At 40.5% G+C, this 13,699-nt stretch overlaps 1 protein-coding gene across 6 annotated transcripts in view; it reads right to left on the reverse strand.

Annotated features, from left to right (window-relative positions):
* MBIP (MAP3K12 binding inhibitory protein 1) overlaps positions 1-13,699 on the reverse strand; it is a 140,822-nt gene that overhangs the window by 84,389 nt on the left and 42,734 nt on the right. For all 6 annotated transcript variants that reach the window (XR_003856335.1, XR_003856334.1, XM_029598973.1 and 3 more), the window contains 4 exons: positions 13,140-13,236; positions 9,944-10,009; positions 3,267-3,419; positions 1,971-2,068 (listed from right to left, as the gene is read on the reverse strand). Coding sequence is in view for 4 of the 6 variants with exons in the window: in XM_029598973.1 (XP_029454833.1) it covers positions 1,971-2,068; positions 3,267-3,419; positions 9,944-10,009; positions 13,140-13,236 (414 nt within the window). In the remaining 2 variants the exon portion in view is untranslated. The remainder of the gene's footprint in view (positions 1-1,970; positions 2,069-3,266; positions 3,420-9,943; positions 10,010-13,139; positions 13,237-13,699) is intronic.

Raw genomic sequence — 13,699 nt, forward strand, 5'->3', positions numbered from 1 at the left:
AATGAATGCTGGCTCCCCCAGCCATCAGGGACACATCCAGAGTAGGCCTCCCCCAAACCTAAAACATGGGAAAATTAAGACAAAATGGCCATTATTTCCATTTTGTTGGCTCCCTGACAGAGGCATAAAACCTGAAGGCAGACGTGCTAAAAATTTAAGAAGCCTACCGGACTTCAGTGGTAAGGAGAGAACTTCCCGAGCAGCTCTACCCACCGACCATCGAGAATCCAAAGCCAGGTCGCAGGAGAGAAAGGCCAAATAAAGGCTGCAGTTTCTGTTCCTCCTCCAGTGCATGCCACTGCACTTCGGTACTGCCGCTTGAAGAGGGCCACCAGAAGTAACTTTTGCAGAGGGGAAAAAAACAGCCACTCTCCTTACTGTGGAGGAAATCAAGCATACACTTGAGGCCACAGCCTTACTTTTCCCAATCTTTGCTAGCCAGGCACTGCTTCTCGCACCCTGAAGAACGGCCATAATTGTTGCAGATAGCCCAAGTGCCGGCAGGTAAATCTTCAAGGCTTTATTCTAGCCTCTTTGCTGTAGCAACCTGTCAGCTCCAAAGTGTCCACACCACCAGCAGGGCCTTCTCTTCTGTTTGCTCTCCCCTCAGCTGTCTGATGTCAACACTGCTCCTTTTTTTTTTTTTTTTTTTTTTTTTAAACATAAAAACCTCCAACCCTGGTAACTCCTTTGAAAACCAAAGCAAAAAATACTTTCTTTTGATGGAATCTTATGAGGAAGGGAGGCAGGATCCCAGAAAGACAGAGAGAGCGAGCAGAGGATAGGGTCAGCACTACTGGCTATCAAACCCTCCTCTAAGACTGGGTCCAAGTCCCACAAGCATCTCTGAACCCCTGCTTGACCCTTCCCTATCCCCCAGAACAGAAGCTTAATATACCTGGGAGCAATTTCTCCAATCTTCTGTCTGGCTGCAGGATTTTGCAACTCTACCATCTGCTGGACTGCAGGTGTCACGCTATCTTATGTAGCATAATGTCAGTAAAACCTTTCTTCTCTGTCTCCATCTGCTGATAGGGAGGCAAAACCTGTGTCTCTGGACTGATATGGGATATGAATATGAATCAGTTATTTCAACAGAAAGCAGGTGGCCACTAATGTGAATTTCGTTCAGCAAAACTGAAAAATCAATATAATCAAAGTATAAAATGAACTGAAAATGATTCATCTTTAGCATTCAGATGCATTAAGATGCTGACACAGAGCAAATGTGTTAAAACAGCATTTCCACATAGCCTACCAAAAAGATGATTATACTGAATTGCTAAAGTGGAGGGGTCTGACACTATTAAAGAGCATTATATTCTAGGAGGTAAAAATAACTTACTTTCCTCATTCAGTATTTGGGGGAATGCTATCTTGTTTGACAGATAAAAGGGAGAGAGAGGGAGCTGCCAAACAAGATAGAAGCACTCCCCCAAATACAAAATGTGGAAAATTATTTTTACCTCCTAGAATATAATACACTCTTTAATAGTGTCAGATCCCTCCACTTTAGCAGCTCAGTATAATCATCTTTTTGGTAGGCTGTGTGGAAATGCTGTTTTGACACAAAGCAAATGTGTTAACATCTTAATGTATCTGAATGCTAAAGCTGAACCATTTTCAATTCAGGTTATACTTTGATATATTGATTTTTCAGTTTTGCTGAACCAAATTCACACTAGCTGGCCAACTGCTTTCTATTAAAATAATTGGATCTCTAGTTAAGAAACAACAATTTTCATTCCATACGGCCAACGGAGTTTGGAAAACTAGTTCAAGCTATTCACCACTAGGGTACACACAGACAGACATACACACTTACACATGGGCAACAGTTTACATACTTGAAAACTTTGCTATTTTCTACTCACTGTTTTCCCTACAGGCAATGATTGCTTACTCTGAGAATAAGATCAGTGCTTCTGACCCAGCTAATCATAAAGTAGAAAAGAACACAAATTACTCACCAGAGTCTGAAAATACTCTGGCGAAAGTCCTTCCAATTCAAGGATTCTGTCTTCAAGCTTTTTAATTCTTTGATAAATGTCCTTTGGCACTGGACCACCTGTGTAACAGTTCATCAATAAGAACTAGAATAAATTTCCAGCATAAAATCTCTGGCTTCTGTTTAATATGTATATACTTAGGGCAAAAAAAAAAAAAAAAAAAAAAGACAGACAACACAGTATAACCTGGGGATTCAGTTAATTATGCTGTTGCATCAGCACTTGTCTACTCGCAAATAATTACTATAAAGTTAATTTATTTATTTATTTGGAGCTTTTTATATACCGCGGTACGTATAGGTCTACATCACCTCGGTTTACAGTAAACTATAATTTAGCCAAAGGCTTTACAAATAACCGGTTATACAGTAAGTAAACAATAAATAGCAACAGGCTTTACATATAACAGTTAGAAGTATGTCAACAATCTAAATCAACAGTTTTTACTGAAATAACAAATTCCCGAGACCAGGATATAGCTTCTGTACATATAATCTTCGATGAAAGTTTAAACTCAGAGTACCTAAATCCATTAACTTGTCAAAGGCAATGTCCTGATTTCTATCTTTCAACTATTTGTTATATATGGCAACTATTTGTTAATCAGATTGAGAATAAGTATGTATTTACTTGCATTTAGCTCACATCTTTGCATTGGCAGCTCAAGGTGAATTACATGCAGGTATCACAGACCTCGCCCTGCCCCAGAGGGTTTACAATCTGAATTTGTATCTGAGGCAATGGATGGATATGAACCTTGGCTTCCCTGTTTCGCAGGCCACCACTTTATCCGCTCCAAGTTCAACAGAAAGAGAGGAAAGTACAAACGGATGTGTGAAAACAGCCAGGGTTCGGTGCTAAGATTTTCAGCATGGATAAATGTCATGTACTGGGCTTTATTACTGTGCAAATGCCATGCTAGAAAAGGACTGTGAAGGACAGAAACTTTGACCATCATTTCTCTCTGGTTTCTTGCCTAACAGTCAAGTAAGTTTCTAGATTTCATTACACCAATGATTCTTCTCCGAGTTATGTGGCAAGGTTCAAAGGCTTATGGATTTATGCTACTCGATTTGTATGGTTTTTACTTTAATTTCTTCATGAGCTTATTGCATTGTTTCAAATGTAATCAACTATGTTAAGCCATGTCTAGGCAAAAGTAAGTACATGGATCCAAGTACTGATCCAGCAAGCAAGGAGCTTGGAAATGTGTTATAAGTGCCAATTAATATGAAATCTATTTCTATTCCTACAAACCTGTTTGTAGGCGTAAATGCGCTTCAATATTCTGCAGTCTTTCCTCAATGGCTTGGTTACCACAGTCACGAAGCAAAGTTGGGGCTTTAGAACTGGAATCTTGTGCTGCTTCTGATCGGGTCTGAGGTCCATACATATTCACAACTCTAGAAACTGATTTAAAATTACAAGTTAATAATTAACTTTCAGACTTAAATAAATTCAGGAAGAAAGAGCTGTGCAAATGGTATCTTATATGTTGGGATGAGTAGTATTAATTTATATTAGTACTTCTCAACCAGTATAACTTGGAAGAGTCCTTTCCCCCCGAGCATGGGCCTCCCCCTGGGCCCTTGGCAAGCCAGACAGCACTGAGGAAGGAGAGGAAGCGCAGGAGTATGGAGCTCACACAGCAGCAGCAAAAGGAAGAGAAGAGTCTCGACTCCCTGCTCCAGCAACACCTCCACTTGCTACTTGGTGTACAGGGCTCTCTCTCTCTCTCTGATGTGCTGATTTTACTTGAAGAGGACACTGCCCCAGGCCCTAAATATCTGTGCTGCAGGGACTTGACACTCAGTTGATAGCAGAAGGGAGGAGGACATTATTCAGAACGAACTGTGGTCTGGCAAGAATGATTTGTGGGGTGGGAAGGGGGGTAAATGCTAGAAGGATAAATGCTTGGGGGCAGTTTGAAAGATAGTGATTGCTGGGGGAGGTAGCGAGTGCTGTGAATTCTTGGGGGGGGGGGGGTGGGGGAGGCAAAAAACATTGAGATAATGTTAGGCACCACTGTTCTTGCCAATCAGTGATGGGGAGAGGATTGGGAACAAAAAGCAGGCCATATATCTGGAGGAGTGGGCACAGGGTAGAGCATACTAGGGATAATGGGAGAGATGTGAGAAGATGAGATCAAAACCAGGCTAAGGGGTAGCAACAGAGGGAAGGGACATAGATGACTATGTATGAGAACGAGAACGAGAGAGAGAGAACGAGAACGAGAGAACGAGAGAACGAGAGAACGAGAGAACGAGAGAACGAGAGAACGAGAGAACGAGAACGAGAGAGAGAACGAGAACGAGAGAGAGAACGAGAACGAGAGAGAGAGAGAACGAACAAGAGAGAGAGAACGAACAAGAGAGAGAGAACAAGAGAGAACGAGGACCAGGGACTGATGACCTAGGTTGAGGGATGGAGGAGAAGAAAAAAAAGACCCTGGATAAGAGACAGAATGAGGGACAGGGAAAAAGGAACCAGTATAGGGGGAGAGAGGGGGGGGGGATCGTGAATAGGTGTGGTAGAGAAATAGCTCAGGAATAGGGAGAAAGATAGGACCAGGAATGGAGGCATAGAGAAGAAGAGGGAAGACCAAAGACTCAGAAAAAGGGAGACAGAACACTGGATAGGGGAGAGAATCCAGGAAAGAGGGAGAAGGTGGTTACTGGGTTGATGGAGAGGGGAAAAAACCATTAATGGGGGTGGGAGGAGGGAGGGAGCGAGGCTCCAGGATTGTGGGTAGGGAGAGAAGAAATCCTGGGAGATAAAGGAGGAAAGGGGATGAGGAATAGAAGAGAGGGCAGGAGAATGGAGGATGAATAGGTAAAAAAAGACAGCAGGCAGAAAGAAAAAAAGAACAGGAAGAGAGATATGAAGAGAAGAAAGAATCAAAAGAAGAGAGCAGAAAGATTAAAGGAAGAAAAAGTATCAATATATCCATACTGAAGAAAAGAGAAAAGAAAAAGGAAGAAAAAGAAAAACTAGAAACAGAGAAAACCAGAAACAGACACCCCAAAGATTGGCAACATTGCCTGATAGGGAAAAGGAGGTTACTTATCTAACAGGTGTTCTTCGATGGACAGCAGGATGTCAGTCCTCACACATGGGTGATGTCATTCGACGGAGCCAGGCACAAAACTTTGATTTCAAAGATTCTAGAGTTTTTAGTATGCTCTGAGCATATGGAGCTGTAGTTGCCTCTTTGCCTCCCAGGCAGACGTATCAGTCCATGATAAAGCTAAGACATGGAGAAACCAACTCCCAGAGGCGGCGGGAGGGAATCCTGAGAATTAACATCTTGCTGTTCATCGAAGAACACCTGTTACAGATAAGTAACCTCATTCTCTCTATCAGGCAATAAGTTTCCAATCTTTGATATGCCTCTATTTCTGGTTTTCTCTGTTTCTAGGTTCTCTCTTTCATGCAGTACGGATATGTTAATACTTATTCTTCCTCAGAGGACAAGCAGGGTCACAGTCCTCAGACATGGTTGATATCTCAAACTACAGGCTGCCCAAAAACGAGAATAAGTGGGAAAACCTCAAAGTGCGAAAGTCACCACCTGAGTGGTTGGCAGAAGAAAACACTATCCACACACACTTTTTTTTTTTTTTTTTTTTTTTTTTTTTTTTTTAAGGCAGCTGGACTCAAAAGCTGGCTCTAGGAGGGAAGCAGTTGAGTTCTACTCTTCAAATAGACCCATAGGACAGACAAAAATCCTGTTGCGCAACAATGGCTCCTGCCAAAGACAGGGGAGTGATGTGAACTTGTGGTGAAAAACCCACTTCACTGCACAAAAACCAACACAGTTAGAACCTGGGCACAGCAAGCCCTGACATGCTCAACTAGGCCTAGGTTCTCCTGGGGACAAAAAAGGGCACAAATCACTAACCTAGAGAAAGTTCTTGGAGCAAGACTGCACAGTTCCTTCCGGTGTTGGAAAAACAGCCAACTAGACAATCTGGAGCTAGAAAGCACTTCAGAAAGAAAACTGTAGATCACTAGCATCTGAAGAGCTAGAACAGATTGCTTACATATAGTTACGCCCAAATGCTTGGCTTGCGGAACAACGGGCATACGACCTAAGTATTTGCTTCGAAGAAGTGGAAAAAGGCATCAGGGTCTGCGCAGACGAGTGGAAATAAGAGTGCCAAGGCACAAAAGGGCTCCCCCCCCCCCCATGGGAGCACCATGCCAAGACCCTGAGCACGGTGGTGAACTTGACTGAAGTCCACCCAATCTAAGCACTCACACGATGAGCATATTCTCCTACCCGGCAAGATAAACCCAAGTGAAAGGGAATCATGTTGGCCAACAATTGATGCATGAAAAGCCAAAGGCATTTCAACCAGGATTTTGGCCAAAAGCAGGAAAAGGATTGTGCCCTTTCCCTTGAAGCCATACATTAAAGACCACTCCCTTTTGCACCATGGCTTCTCCCAACATTCTAACTGGAAGTGAAAAGAAGCGAAGAAATATAAGGAGGCAAACCTCGGGGCTGCAGGGACAAAGAAACAGCTTCTAAGATATAGAGACCGACACTGGGCGATACCCCAACCTTACCAACCCCCTGATGACGACTCAGGGAACTTTGACAGAGTAAGATTGAGCCCATAAGTCCAATAAAATAAATAAATCCACTCTCAGTAGACAAGTGGCAACATAAACTGAGAGAAATAACACTCTGTACTAACCCTAAACTCCAGTCAAGGGTTGAGAAACCTCTCCGCTAAGAGACAGAAACAGGGCTCCGTCGGATGATGACACCCATCCTCCTTGTCCTCTAATAACTCAGTGTAAAATATCTTGGTATCCAGTCTGAAGTCTCTGTCCTCCCAAATATGAGAGCTGGAAATATGTTGGCAATAGTTGTTTTTTGCTGGCTACTTTTAATTTTTCTGGCATATAGTTAATTCTCTTGTTTTGCAGTACATACAAAAGCTTCAATGTTGGCAGGTATTAGGCTCAGAAAAATTGTGCGAGAACAAAACTTAAAGAATATGCTTTTAGGTCTGAATATGCTTTTAGGTCTGATCACTCCCTGATTTCTACATCATTCTCACTGGAAAAATCTACTACCAGTCACACACCTTCTCCATCCTTTACCTACAGGAAACCCTGCAATCCAGATGACCTTACCAATCAACTAACCAAACACCTTCCCGATATAATTCTCACTGATCCTAATATTGCTTTACACTCCTGGAATACGATCACGGAATCCATAGCCAATAAGCTCTGCCCTCTTACAACAAAAAAATCTCACCCAGATGCCTCCAAAAAACAACCATGGTTCACAAACGATCTTAGAAGGATTAAACAAATACTAAGACAAAAGGAATCTAACTGGCGGAAAACTCCAAATCCCAGCACACTCTCAGCCTACAAACGCACGCTACAACAATACAAGGCCTACACCTCCAAAGCAAAAAGAGACTTTTTCGCCTCCAGAATTCACAACTTAGTCTTTGACGCGAAAGCTTTATTCAACTATGTTTCCACCCTCACCCAAGTTCCCTCACCAGAATGCCCTAGTAATCAAGCTCAAGCCAAAGCAGATGAACTCGCTCTCTTCTTTCAAAACAAATCAAGAATCTTCTTACTCAACTTCCCTCCAATATCGCTCCCCTAACACAAGCTCTAATGCCTCACATCAAAAACACTCACCTAGAAATGTTTGAACCTACCTCCTCCTCCGAAATCCAAACCATCCTTAGAAAAATGAAACCATCTTCGCACCCAGCGGACCATATACCCACAAAACTTCTCCTCACAATACCAGAAACCATCTCCAAAACATTGGCTGACATAATCAACTGTTCGCTCTCACAAGGTTCCTTCCCAGAAGACCTCAAACAAGCCTCACTCAAACCACTTTTAAAAAAACCCAACCTGGACCTAAAAGACCCCAACAATTACCGCCCAATAGCTAATCTCCCTATCATAGCTAAGATTATGGAAAAGCTTGTGAACTCCCAACTATCGGACTTCATTGAAGATAACAAACTGCTTTCCGCCTCACAACATGGATTCCGCAAAAATCGCGGCACAGAATCCCTACTCACATCCCTAACAGACCTCCTCATCCTAGGTACAGACAAAGGACAATCATTTCTGCTGGTCCTTCTGGACCTTTCAGCAGCTTTCGATACCGTAAACCACGCGATCCTCATTAAACAGTTAGCTGCTATAGGAATCTCTGGCTTAGCGCTCTCCTGGTTCAAATCATTTCTAACCAACAGAGGCTACAAGGTAAAAATCCAGAACAAAGAATCAGCACGCCACAACTCGACCGTCGGAGTCCCACAAGGTTCCTCTTTATCCCCTACACTCTTTAATATTTACCTCCTTCCACTATGCCAACTCCTCACCAACCTCAACTTAATACACTTTCTCTATGCGGACGACATCCAGATCCTGATCCCTATCAAAGAATCATACTCAAAAACCCTCGAATTCTGGGAATCCTGCCACCTAGAAATTAAAAGCCTCCTCAACAGCCTTAATCTGGTACTAAACTCATCTAAAACGGAAGTCCTACTCATAACTCCCGATAATAAACCCACAGTCTGTCTCCCAACCAACCTACAAACCACTCATGTAAGGGATCTAGGTGTGCTAATCGACAATAAATTGAACTTCAAAGCCCACATCAACAAAACAACCAAAGACTGCTTCTATAAACTGCAAGTTTTAAAAAGGATAAGACCACTCTTCCACGCCAAAGACTTCAGAACCATTCTCCAAGCCCTCATCTTCTCCAAATTAGACTACTGCAACGCGACTCTTCTTGGCCTCCCCATCTCATATACAAAACCGCTCCAAATGGTCCAAAACACAGCAGCACGTCTACTAACAAACACCAGAAAAAGAGACCACATCTCTCCAGTCCTTCAAGCCCTCCACTGGTTACCAATCCACTTCAGAGTAATTTACAAATCCATCACATTATTATACAAAATCATTCACCAACATACCATAATCGACTTACAAATTCCTCCCCGTGTTCACAAATCAACAAGACCGACTAGGGAAGCCTACACAGGATGCCTCCTTGTTCCACCCGTAAAAACTACTAATCACAGAACCTTGAGAGACCGAGCCCTTTCCACAGCAGGCCCTCCGCTATGGAACTCTATCCCACCAGATCTCAGAAATGAACCGTGCCTCTTAACGTTTAGGAAAAGACTTAAGACATGGCTTTTCAGGCAAGCCTACCCGAACTCCACCTAACAAGATCCATCAATAATTCCTATGCTAAGTAGATGTATATAGCGGACTCCATATTTATTTTGTTCTCTAGTATATATAGTGGACTCCTTATTTACATTGCACACTTGTATATAATTATCCTCCTCTATCTCTTTTATTTCTTACAATCCCAGTTCATTAGCCCTTGTTAATTGTAACTGCTTCTCTACGTTTATTTATGTTTTTGGTTATATTTTTGCACCCCTGTTTTCTGTAAACCGACATGATGAGAACGAGTTCTTGAATGCCGGTATAAAAAAACCTTAAATAAATAAATAAATAAATAAAAATAATATGAGAATAGATTACTACAATTCTCTATGGTGGCTTCCCCATCCCATGAAAAATTACTTTCGGAATGTTTCATTTGCAGGAAAATATCAAACACCCTCTTTTCCTACTGGTCAAACCTTTGAATATTTCTCTTTTCACCCATTATTAGTGAGCCTCTTTCTGCCCAAAAAAGATTTTCTTCAATCCCATTCCTTCCATTCTATTCCTCCAGTGGAACTCCTACATCAGATGATGGCATCGACTAGCACACCACCCCCTCATTTAATATCAGCACCTCAAACATAAAAAACGTGGGCTGGCTCTGTTAATTTTGAAATACACAAGATAAGCATAGAGATACTGGCCTTCAAACTCTGCCTCCTTCATAAGGGCTAGCTTACCCTTCACATGACTTTTAAACCCAGGATATGGCGTGAAGACTGCATCAGTTCTGGCACAACTGTTTTCTGCAAAGTGAAAGAAAAATAAGGATAGATAAAGCATTCATTTCATTAATCAATTTAAACATTACATATGAGGGAGGAAATTTTCAACTAGAAAATATAGAATGCCGGGAAATGCTAAACAGCAGAGGAAACAAAGCCCATATATATTTCATGTTGGGCAATAGCAAGGAGTAACAAAGATAGTGCCAATTTACTTATGAATACATTTGGGGGGTAATTTTATAACTGCCCACAGTGGTGCAAAGTCTGCAGATGCAAAGGCTACAGATAAAGTATTAATTTTCAAAGGGAAAATACACATATACTTTCACTTTGAAAATCATGCCAGGAAGACTATCTGCTAATTTGTGCAAGCAGAGTTATCAAAAAAAAAAAACAACCACACAACTTTTTTAGGAAATACAAAAAGAATGCACTTAAGTGCAAATCCTTCAACAACGCCAACCCTGGGAACACCTCTCAATGCGAGAAATGTTAGATATGTAGTGGCACTACAAACATAAGTTTACTCATGGGTATAGCACTGTTTTACCTGCAAAAATGGCTTTGAAATTTACCCTTTTACACTATAACAATCAAAAGGAATGGAGATTCATGTAAGGAGATTTGATAGCACTATGAAATGTTTTGTTTTCATGCAATAAATAGCTATTTTCTACAATTATTCTTAAGAATATAATTTTTTTCCTACTGGCTGCAATGGGAATTTAGACATTGCAAGTTTATTTAAAAAATAGTGACTGCACCTGTATACGTGTATTTTCCAGTCTTGTAGGCCACAGTACAACATTACTCTTCAAGCAGCAATGATGCCGGCAAACATTTTTTTTAGAAAATAACTCCCTAAATAACTTCAAGTGCAGCTGTGCTAATGCTCGTCAGGACCCCAGGTAGGCGTTATACTAACATATGCAAAGCACAAACGAAATATTTTAAAAATGATAATTCAAACCTGGAGGCCAACTTGGTGGCTCAGTAGCAAATGCTGTACAATGTCAAGTGGAAGACATGGGTTCAGTTCTGGGGCAAGGACTCTTATTTGGGGGGCTTCTCTTACTCAGTCTAGCTGGTACAGTTTAGAGTGTTAACAGTGTTTACAGTGACACTGACATGATAGCTTCTTTGAATGTACTATTTGCTGTTTATTTTATGATCATTTCTATGAGCGACTAGATAGCTCCCATCCTACTAATGGATGTTTCATAATTTTCGTTAATGACTCAGGGAGAGCCCTAGGTATGCCGCATTTCTACTTTAAATAGTTTAAAAGAGGACTGCACTTATCGTAAACATGCTTTGAATGTTAATATCAGTTTATGTTATCAAAAGGGTTTCAAGCATTTTCTCTCTATGGAACATAATGTGGATTTTGTTTTTAAAGCACTATTGAAAAGATGAATGACTAGTGAAAAACTAAACTTCTGCTCCCGATCACACAGAGATCCTACCAAAGCACAAGGATCACCATTAAAAAAAAATAAATTAAAAAAATGTTGTATATACTCTGTACTATGGAGTATTAAGAAGTACATAATGAAAGAAGCAATAAAGGCCTTAACAGCAACAAAACTGGATCAGATCAAAACATCCAACTAGCTTATCAGCCTGCCTCAGTCAGCAGCAGGCAGACTGCTTTAGAGAAAGTGTATAAAAAGATAGGTCATGAGTAAAGTTGTCCGAAGCAGTTATACTCTGATTTTCTTGTAGTCATAATTTAGGCATGCACAGAAATAGGGTGACATCCCTGTTTATTATATTAAATAGCTGGTGATTAACCTGTTTTCCAAAAGCTTGTCTAATCTCTTTTGGGATCCAGTTATACTATTTGCCTATACAACATCCTGCAGCAATGATTTCCCCAACTCAACTATAAGCTGTGTGAAGATGTAGTTACTTTTGTTTGCTTTTAGCTTACTGCCTATAGTTTAATTACATATTGCTAATTTCTTGTGTTGTGAGATGTAGATTATTACAGTTCCCTTTTTATTTTCTCTATGCCTATCCTGAATCTATATGCTGTTATAATAATGTCCGTCAGTTATCTCTTTTCCAAGCTGAAGAATCCTAATTTATTTTTTAGCATTTATAATATGGAAGTAGCTCCAAACTCTTAATTTGTGTTGCTCTCTCTAGGTATATTATCTCCTTTTATGACCACAACTGTACACAATATTTAAGATGTGCATATCCGTGGTGCACCCACAACAGCATAATGTGCAGTCAGTATCAACTAAAGAAATGATTGCCTAAACCATTTGTTCTAAAAATATTTTAAAGCATCTCCTCAAAGTCATTAAGCCTCTGGAAGCAGCAATGTAAGCAAGAGAGGCACAGATTACTTTACACTCACTGGATTGGTCTATATTAGCTTTGAGGACATAAATGGTCACACACACACACAGTATAAGCCAAACAAGTCTAATTTCATAGTTTCAGTTGCCTGTTGCAATTTCCGGGACACTGCTTGTGAGCACCCTAAAGAATTTCAAAAATAATGATTTAGCAGTCAAGTAATGGAGGATAACTAAACCAGGAAAAGTACTATTAAGTGCTGTGAAAAATACTGCATTAGGTGCGAAGGGTGTAGATTTCTTTTAATATTAAGGGGAAAGATACCGAGATCCAGTGAAACTTTTGGGCTAAGCTGTCATGTGTGTGTGCTACTATTCTCCAACGAAAGGAAAAAATATTTTTAAAGATAGAAAAATAATATATGTTTCTCTATTTCTTCCCAAGGACCACTCTGTGACCACAGACAGAGATAGACTTGGAAAGTGCAGGATTTCTGATTACAACCCACAGGTTTCCAAAAGCTGCTTGTGAAGAAAGAATCGCCAGAGCAAAGGCAATTTTCATCAGGTGTTTTTAGCTAACGATTTTTTTTTTTTTTTTTTTACAGCTTCTCTTCCCACTTCAGAAAAGGTGTTCAGCACTACTTAGCAGTTCTATAGAGCTGCAGCAGAGCAGTTTAACACAGCTGGAATTTCTTTTCTGCTATGCTAAACTGCAACTTTAAAACAAAGTGGAGAAATTAAAAAAAAAAAAAAGCAGTTTTCAAAAACAGCAAATTTTAAAAAAACAGTCACAGCACTAAATTGCTAGAAAGATTAAGCTCTGCCTGGGTAGTTACCTTGATTACAATCGATAACATTGCAGAATTCCCTGACGTTGTTTTCATTGATCTCAGCCTGTTTTCTCTCAATGAATGCTGATATCCTTCTGTCAATCTGCGGGAAGCAGGCAACAGTATGTTTTCCTATGACAGCTCTGAATTAAAAAGGACCACTCAATTGTGCTTTAAAATCACTGCTGTTTTGAAGCATATATGTTACAGAACACTCAATTTTCTACAAAGTCAGTTATTTTACAGTCAGTATGTTAGCCAAGCATAAAATCCCTAAGCAAAAGCAAATGTGGCTAAAACACGAAGGGGTGTCTACTATGGCTCATTGGTAAACAAATAATCCAAGAAAATGTGCAGAATAAATTTAGTGTCCACGCATAGTTTGAATAGTGATCAAAATGTGTTTTACTTGGTACAGCAACTCCACAGTATTTTCATATAGTAAACTTATATACAAGCGGGTCCCCCGACACGGGCTCGTGTTTCGCCAAGAGGCTGCGTCAGGAGGGATGAATGTAGAGATTACTTACCTGATAATCTCGTTTTCCTTAGAGTATGCACATGGA

The sequence above is a fragment of the Rhinatrema bivittatum genome, chromosome 4 (genome assembly GCF_901001135.1).
Source record: "Rhinatrema bivittatum chromosome 4, aRhiBiv1.1, whole genome shotgun sequence".
Taxonomy (NCBI): Eukaryota; Metazoa; Chordata; class Amphibia; order Gymnophiona; family Rhinatrematidae; genus Rhinatrema; species Rhinatrema bivittatum.